At 36.1% G+C, this 9,698-nt stretch overlaps 1 protein-coding gene across 1 annotated transcript; it reads right to left on the reverse strand.

Moving 5' to 3' along the window:
- Positions 1–408: 408 nt before the first annotated feature.
- Positions 409–9,263, reverse strand: LOC103583222 (E3 ubiquitin-protein ligase Itchy homolog; the record flags this gene model as incomplete). Its single annotated transcript, XM_008564602.1, has 5 exons — positions 9,082–9,263; positions 7,362–7,551; positions 5,736–5,831; positions 4,526–4,700; positions 409–478 (listed from the first exon to the last, which is right to left on the reverse strand). Coding segments are annotated over exons 1-5 (688 nt in total), but the record flags the coding sequence as incomplete, so codon positions are not given.
- Positions 9,264–9,698: the final 435 nt, after the last annotated feature.

Here is a 9,698-nt window from a genome sequence, read left to right on the forward strand (position 1 = left end):
CAACTACTAATCTGTCTCCATCTCTAGTTTTGTCATTTTGAGAATATTATATAAATTGAATAACACAGTATATAACCTTTTGAGACTGACTTTCTTCACTAAGCATAATGCCCCTGAGGTCCATCCAGATTGTTGTGTATATCAATAGTCCATTCCTTTTTTATTGCTGAGTGATCAATATTCTTAAATATAAGAGTAAAATAACTATGAATTCCAATAAAAGTTTATTGTAATCAAAGAGTCAACTTAGAATATTTGGGGAATTTAATGCCTATTTGGCACTCCAGAGTTAAACTAACACACCCCAAAAATTTCTCAGACATTCACTCAAGCAAGAGCAGAATATCATCCCACAAATGCCTAATTTTTAAAATAACAGAATTTGATGAGAAAACTAATGTGACTTACCCCATCCAGGTGGCAAAGGACCAAGGGGATCAAATTCTTTATTTTGTGATGTAGCAAACAAATCTTGATTCTAAAAAGAACCAAAAAGTGGTAAAATAAATTAACAACTTAAAACAGATTATTGGAGAGCAAGCATAGAGTTCTGATATACCATCCCCGGCCATGTATAACATAACACACTCTTACCGAGTTCACATCTTAGAGAAGTGTCGCATGGTTATAGACAAATGCCAATATACTTTGGTGAAGTTAAAAAAAAAAAAAAAAACCCTTTACAAACATTATTTAACATTTACAATTATTTGAAATTAAAATATTACACAAATATATAATCCTCACCCCCAAAATGACCATTTTTTCCTTTTTGCTACAAATTTTACTACATCAGTACTATAAAAATTAGACAAATATATGATAGCTGAGAAAAGTCTTGCATGTGTAACTTGAAAACAGATCACATACAGAACATGGGATATACAAAGAATTGTGAAAATGGTGTTGAGGGAGCAGACAGAGCAGGCTGTCAGATGAGTAAAAGGAAAGTGTTCCATATGGAAGGTATTAATGGACCTAGAACTGTATGAAAGACTTCTTAAAGTTCTGTTTGCAATTATCACACTGATGAAGAGAAAGGTTTGACTAGATAAGATAAAAGGAAAGCAAGAGTCAACCTTTAGAAAAAAAGAAGCACAAGTCATAGTGACTCTGTGTAGGGTTAATGAGTATGTTTTGCTGTGGTTAATAAAGCAGAGATAAGTACGCGGTTACTCATTAAGTCTTGGTTGAGCCCTTTCTTTTTTAGTAAGACAACTAAACAAACAAGAGAATCTAACTGCTTTTATTATAGAAAAATATTTAAATATTTATTATAAAAAATAATTTTATTATAGAAAACAAAAAAGTAAAACATGACAATGAACCCCATATAACTGGCACCAAGATTCAACAATTATTGACATTTTGCCACACTTCTTTATCTACCTCTTTTCTTCTTCTTTGCTGAATTAAAAATCAAACATCATTTCACCCCTACATTTTTGCCTCTTTAGAATTTGTGGACAATTTTCTTACATAATCATAATATCTTATCACACCTAGCAAAGAAGCAATGTTAACTTTGTTATCATCTAATACCTAACCTGTAATTAAATGCCTGATTGTTTGGATCCTGATTTTAACAAATAAGCAAAGTCCTCACATTACATTTGGTTGAGTCTCACATCTCAATCTAGAGCAGTTCCACTACTGTCTCTTTTGTTACTTTTTTCCCCCATGTCACTGACCTATTACAGAAACCAGGTTAACTGACTGGTTTTAAAGGATATGAGAGAGATTCCACTTCTGATTTAAATGCTCTTGGAAGATAGAGCTATCAAGAAATGGCCTTGCTCCTGATAAACACAATTATGAAAACGAGTGAGAGTAGGGAGGCCAGGGAGAAACACTATACATGGTTTGAGCTGGAGTTATAAATCAGGTCTGAGAAGTTTGGCATAAGAAACTGTTTTCATCATTCTTTAAGACCCAAGCCTACTCCACTGGCTTTCCCTGGACAGATGAACGAGGGACATGCACAGTGAAGCCACCGGCCAGGAAGAGCCATTACACAGTGTTTCATCAACAATCCTATCCATTCTGAGATTAAAAATGCTGGATATATGAGAGTCTATTGCCTTGCAACCACAGTGAGAACAACAGTGGTTGGCAGAGACCACTTCATATACTAAATAAACAGACTTTTTCTCAGCCTCTGCTTTTTAAGTAGATGGTATTAATGTTAAATTCATTCACTGCAGTTCACAATTTTTGGTAATGTTAAGTGTAACTAAAATAGGCTGTTTAAATTCTATGTAATTTAGAACTGCTCTAATAAGAACAAAGAGTAAGAATTTCAGAACATCGTTCAGATTATTTTGGATTGGAGAAAAAAAAGAACACAGATAATGAGATAAAAGCTGTAATTCAAAAATAAGTTCCAAAGACTGAGTACTAAACAATTTTACAATGAATCATTACACATAGTAGGTGTTCCAGAAATTGAGATAAAGAGTACATTTACAGTTGTGGATATGAGGGAGAAAAGAGATGTGAACTAACAGTTCTAAATATCTAGTATGTGCCAAACATTAGGAACTTTATAGAATCCTCCAAAAAACCCTCTGAGGCAGCTGTGTGTATGTATGTATGTGTGTGTGTGTATATATATGTATGTATATGTATTTTATAAAGTAAATGAGTCTTGATGAGTTTAAGTCACTTACTCAAAGTCATATACAGAAAGTAACTGTGGAACCAGGATTCGAATCCAGATGTGCCTGACTCCAAAGCCCACTGTGTTTTCACTGGACACCCATGTGGAAACTAGTTTTAAAGAAGGCAGGCAAGCTAGGCATTCAAACCCAGAAAAAATTTGGCCAGGCATACCAAAGGTAATTATAATTTAGAAAGAAAGGAAGATATAAAACAGCACAGAAAAAATAAAAATAAAAAGAAGGGTAATGCAGGCAAGAGACAAAAATTAATTTTACCTCTAAAACCACTCGCAATGGGAATATAGTGATATCTTTCTAGAGAAATTGGCAGGAGAAACTGTTATGTGAAAGAAAGGTATCTTAGTCATACAATCAGGGAGTGAAAGGAAGGCTGCTGATAAAGGTGAATTTGGCGGCATCAGTGACTGATAAGCACTATAATGATGAGGTTCAAGAAGCAGGAATATGGAGAAAAGGAAAAAAGGTAATGCTTAGTGAGGATAAGAATATGAATGGTGTTGTTTTACTCTGATAGATTCTAATAGGGATGACACCAGTGGAGGGGAAGACATAGTGATGGAGAGGGCCACTTTTTCTTAACTCTTGGAGAGTTGGTTTTCTCCTGTTCTGTATATTACTCAAATCCATCTTGTTTGGCACAGAGAAGTAAATTTCTCAAAGGACTATTTCCCTTTGTTTAGAGAAGAGATCTGTGATACTTTATTACTTGAAAGATTATGAAATTCCAAGTACCAAAGATTGCGTAGCAAAGAAAGCATTAATATATTTTAGTGTATGTATCACTACTGCTGCAATACTACTGTAAAGTATGTAAAATGTAAACCATTTTTGACGCCCCCAAAACACATGTTTTTATACCAAAGATAATATAGTTCTAAAGCCAGAATAATATATTTAGCATAATCCTATAAGGAATAAAATTTCTTCAGTCTCCCAGATTACCAAATAATTTATTAGGTTAACTTTACTTTTAAATGTTAAAAAGTGATTCAACTCTATCATTAGTTCTGTACAATCACTTAAGAGTCAGGTTCCTTTATTGATTTTTTATTTTTTATTTTTTTTGTCCTTTTTGAGACCGGCTGCACCGCACTCAGCCAGTGAGTGCTGTGAGCCCACCGGTCATCCCTATATAGGATCCGAACCCGTGGCGGGAGCGCTGCTGCCCCAGCGCCGCACTCTCCCGAGTGCGCCACGGGCTTGGCCCAAGAGTCAGGTTCCTTTAGACCTAAGTCTTCAAATGCTCTGCTAAATTAAGGAAGTACTAAATTTATAATTGCTTTAATTCTTTTCAAACTACTTGGGTTTATTTTTACAATTCTTTTGTTCATGAATCTTAAGTTGTCTTCACTTCTTTTTAATTTTTTTCATTAAAAAGAAAAGGCGGTTGGGGCTGGCCTGGTGGCGCACTCTGTAGAGTGTGGCGCTTGGAAGCGTGGCTGCGCTCCTGCCGAGGGTTCGGATCCCATATGGAGACCGGTCCGCTCACTGGTTGAGCGCAGTGCGGGCGCAACACTGAGGGCTGCAATCCCGTTGCCAGTCGCGGTACGGGCGCGAAACTGAGGGTTGCGATCCCGTTACCAGTCACGAAAAAAGACAAAAAGGAAAAAAATTAAAAAAAGAAAAGAAAAGAAAAGGAGGTTGGACTTTGGGATATTACAGAAAGGAAAGAATAGATCACATACACAGAATATTCCAGACAAAGTCTGAAAATAATACCTATTAACAGCAACAACTGGGTTGCCATCCTACTCATACCTTCATTTTAGTGCTTTAATGACATATGCAGGAAAGGGTTAAAAACTGAATATTCTTATAAGTTTATTATATAACAGGCTGCTCACCCCATAAATGAATCGCTGGTTAAACTGCTGCATTGCTCCTTGAAGTTGACTACGTTGTAGCTGCCACTGTTCATAGTTCCGGACGGATTCCAGCGTTGGCCTCTGCCATGTTGTTGTTCTTGTGAAATGGTCAACATAATAAATACGTCCCATGTTGTCAACCCGCCGTTCCCAGCTAAATCAGAACGAAAACAAGCTAATTAAAACAAATATTTGTTAAACAAATAAGATTTCACCTTGAGAAATGACTTTTGATTTACCTGAAATCTTTTATACATTTTTTAATTGGTCTATAAGTGAACTTACATGTTTCTAAAAATTTATTTCTTAAAAGTTCTTAAGATATATTAGTTGGGTCCTTAAAATGCAATGCATATTCAGTGAGTAAGTCTCAAACAGTCTTTAAGAAAAAAGTTTTCAATTTCTATCCACATTCCTTTTACTGTTACAATCATAACAGGGACACAAGTTGTATATATAGCTTTTCACAGATATCAAAAAGCACTTTTTCACAAAATTACAACTACCTCCTTATTTATCATGTTAAATGGGTGCAAAATATTTAATTAAGTAAATGCTCATATAATAACTAAATGATTTTTTTTTTTCCTTTTTGTCTTTTTTCGTGCCCGGCAACGGATCGCAACCCTCAGTGTCGCGCCCGTACCGGACCGGGACCGGCCACGGGATCGCAACCCTCGGTGTTGCTCCCGCCCCTCGCTCAGCCAGTGAGCGGCCGGTCTGTATGTGGGATCCGAACCCTCGGCGGGAGCGCCACCGCGCTTCCCAAGCAGCGCACTATAGCAGTGCACCACCGGGCTGGCCCATAACTAAATGATTTCTACCTGGTTGGTTGTTTAGGGTTGTTTCCAATATTGTGATATTACAAATAGTAAAATAATAAATACAGCAAATATTTTTTTCTTCCTGTGAATTATTCTTTAGCACAAATTTCCTGGAGAGGATTACTAAGGGTATGCACATTATTGTGGGTGTGGGTGTATGTGTATGTATAAGTGTGTGTGTGTGTGTGTGTGTGTGTGTGTGTGTGTGTGTGTGTGTGTGTGTCCCACCTTTTGCTACGTACTTCCCTCTCACAGGAGAAAAGTAGGAGTGTAGGGAAGATTGAGTAGAGATATAATTCAAAATTCTGAATAAGCAAATTTTGTTTTCCTTAAAATTTTTTTCCTTTTTTAATTCAGATACTTACCCAGGAGGTAGAGGTTCTGGTCTATCCCACGTTGTTCTTTTTTCAACGTGATCTACATAGTAAACTCGCCCATGCTGGTCCACTCTCTGCTCCCAACTTAGAAATAAAATTAAAAAGTCTCTTAGGATACTTTCGTGAGTAGCTTGGCTTTTTAATCTTGTCGCTGCCTTTTTCCGTTAAATGACCATGTTATAGAACTGAGGCAAATAAGCGTGTCAGTTTATAAAGTAATACCAACAGAATTTAAGAAAAAAGTCAAGAAATATCATCTTCTGAAGATGACACACAGTGGATGAGATTTCTTCTATGCAAATGTCCTCTCTAGGAGACAAATTGTATTCCTACAGAGGCTTGACGTCAGTCCACCTAGGAGACGAAAGTCACTCTCAATCTACTCAGGGTATATTTAGGACTTGAGTAGAAAAGAATGCTATAGGCCGGCCCGTGGCTCACTCAGGAGAGTGCAGTGCTGATAGCGCCAAGGCCCCGGGTTCGGATCCCACGTAGGGATAGCTGGTTCACTCACTGGCTGAGCGTGGTGCTGACGGCACCAAGTCAAGGGTTAAGATCCCCTTCCCGGTCATCTTTAAAAAAAAAAAAAAACAAAACCAAAAAAAAAAAAAAACAAAACCAAAAAAAAAAAAAAACAAAACCAAAAAAAAAAAAAAACAAAACCAAAAAAAAAAAAAAACAAAACCAAAAAAAAAAAAAAAGAAAAGAATGCTATAATTAATGTTATAAAACCTGAAAAAAGGCTGAACTAATCCAAAGGCAATGGCCTGTTTGGATTCTAGAAAAATTGAAATCAAAGAATAAGCCTTTATCACGTGTCCCTGTACAGTAGAAAGGAGAAAGTGTGCAGATTCGCCAATCTGAGTATTCTTTGTCCTTGGCAGGTTTATCCCCAAATTGAAGAAAATAGGAGTAAACTATCATAGCATGGAAGTACCAATGACTTCCAAGAGCATTCAGTTTCTTTGTGCTAATCCTTTGCACAAACAACCTTCTAATTTGGCTTCCCATGTAGGCTTTCCAAAAGGAAAATAGCCTGACTACCAACACAAATAATATAATCCTTGTATCAATTAAAATTCTCATCATGAGAGTTTATTAATTTATCAGCCAATTAATTTTGATCAGCATTCTGAGTTAAATGCCACAATGTATATATGTATAACAACTATACTGAAAAGTATAATTTTTAAAATAAACGGTAGAAATTAAAATGGGATTGTAAGTACTAATTTTCTCAGTTTCCTAAACTATCTGTTACATTGCTATAATGACATTATGATGGAAAAAATTATTGATTCTAAAAAGGGATTTCTCCCCCTCCAATAAAAGCAATCTGAATTAGGTGACTATTTCACTACTTGGCCTTGGTTAACCATAGCTCAGAGTCCTTCAATAAAAAAATATATTCTTCGACTTTGCCCTGGAAATGAGATGGGAAATTTCAAATGTGGTGAGCTTTCTTTGTTTGGTTTGACTCCAGACCCCCTAAAAATCAGTTACAATTTTGTGAAGACTGTTATTGAAAGAATAAAGTTCAGTATTATTTCTCTTATTAATGAATATATGCAGCAGCCTAAAGAAAACAAATGTTAACCAAAAAACGTCACTCACCCAGGTGGGAGGGGAGCTTGAGTTATAGGATTTAATGGCCTAGGGCCTGAGCCTCCAGATATAGTGAGAGGAATTATTAATCCGGATGCTGCTCCTTCAGATGTATTTGTATTTGTATTTGTTGGTGGTAGAGAGCCTGTACTAGATCCATCACTTTCAGAAGTGGCAGATGGTGAACCATTGACAGATGCTATAAAAGATTTGGGAAAAATAGGAAAAGAATCTTTTATTCTCTGAAATCTAAATTCAGGATAGAGTTTTAACTTTAAGAAATAAAAAGGTAGATGATATATATAAATTTTAAGATGTAGATACACAAATTACTTAAAGAAAATAATGAAAAATAGCCAATGTTCCCACTTAACAGACTTTTCACAACTTCTTGGGTCCCATCTACCCTATGTCTCATTATTATTATTACTATTTTTGACATTTCTGAAAACATCCCTTATTCTTATTTATTTTTTTTATTATTTTGAATATTCATGAGATATAAATTACCAGAAATTGCTTTTATACCCTGCATCCCCACCCAATTGTCCCCCAACCACCCTCCCCCCCACTCCACTTTGCAGCCCTAGGAATGTTCCCTCCCTCTGTAAGACCACCACACTACTGTGGTCTTTGCTCAGTCTCATTATTAATTGCAAAGCACATACAGATTCTGATTTTCTGATGCCACAGAAAATAAAAACTTAGAATAGGAAAGCATTAGTATTTCTTGATATTATAAATTCATTTAGTAATTTTCCAGATTCTTAAAACTGCTTTCCTATGAAACCCTTCAGGTTAGAGACCAATTTTTGTTGTTGGTTATGTATACAGAAGGTCTGACTAATAAGCAATATTCTTACAAACAGTTATTGATTACTTATTACATCTTCAAGACATACTTGACAAAACAACTCCTGGAAGAAGTCAGCAATATTATGACGAAGAGAGAAAAAAGGGTACCTCAAAAAGCTCGTAGAAAAATTGAGTGAAAAGATAATATGAATCTTTCCATGAACTTTTTGCAGACCCTTTATACAGCATTAAAGACTTGGAATACATTAACACAATTATTTACAGAATAAGGGGAAGATGTATAATTAAATACAAATTTGTTTTAAAAGATGACTTATGGACAACCAATTTACTTTTCTAATAATATTTGGTTTAACTACTTTGCATTCCCTGTCCAACTGCTAGCAGAGGGAAATAATAAAAGATAAGATTAAAGATTTGCTCTGGCTAATCAGAAAAAGGGATATTTCACCTGTAGATGTTTACATTTTTACCACATAAAATATGTTTCATTTGTTGTATATATAACTTTTGCTTTAAAATCTGAATATCATTTATAGCACCATTGTGTTATTTTCCACTCACTAATTGCCCTTTTAAAGCATATAATGGTAATGAGCAACCAAATTCTTGACCGTATGACATACTTATATGTTACAAACCATGCAAGAAAGTTGCAATCTAAATCTGTACTGTCTATCCTTTATACAATGCACATGCGATTTTCATTCTCACTAGAGCACTGCCGCAGTAACTTCACCCCGGTAGGAAAATTTAGGGAAGAGGCACTTCTTGATTACCTATATAGAAAGATCATTCTTGGCTGTAAATATACAGCCAGAAAACTTACACAAAAGGATCTCCTGACACCTGAGGATCAATTCCCAAAGAGAACATTATTTACAATCACAGTACTGAAGGCTGGAACACATACCAGGTCTACGTGGGGTGGGTGGAGGTGGTCGTGAAGGTCTCGGAGGCCTAGAAGGTTTAAAACCGCCATTTGAGAGTGACGGAGAATTACTCCCATTGACTCTCCTGTTTTCACCAGACCCTGCATCCTCAGGGTCATCTGATCCATTTGTGTTCATTCTAGGTAAGAAGACAAAGAAAGGAGAGGAAAGCAAGAATGAATGCTCTTTGAACTGACGAAAAAATCAGCAGGGAGACCAAAACATAAAGTTTTAGGAGTTCGAGAAAAGCTTCCTAATTTTAGGCCAGCCTTATCAAATACATAAAGAGCCCTTGGGTAGAATCATATATAACCCCCAGAGCCCATCCACATACAGAAAGAGTGAGAATTTGCCCAAGGGCACAGAAATGCTTGGGACTATTCAGTATGCTGGTTCAGATTTCAAATAAGTCTTCAGAAGGCCCTGTATAAGCAGGAGCAAAGAAACATTCTCAAAAACCCAATACCTTAGAAAGGGTACTACTTTATCACAAGCACATACAAGTTCACCATCATTGCTTTTTTGGTTTCCACTGGCTATTAATATTAATTCAAATTTGAGGCAGGGCTGGCTGACCCATGCGAGGACAAGCAAGTAC

The sequence above is a fragment of the Galeopterus variegatus genome, unplaced genomic scaffold (assembly GCF_000696425.1).
Source record: "Galeopterus variegatus unplaced genomic scaffold, G_variegatus-3.0.2 Scaffold20683, whole genome shotgun sequence".
Taxonomy (NCBI): domain Eukaryota; kingdom Metazoa; phylum Chordata; class Mammalia; order Dermoptera; family Cynocephalidae; genus Galeopterus; species Galeopterus variegatus.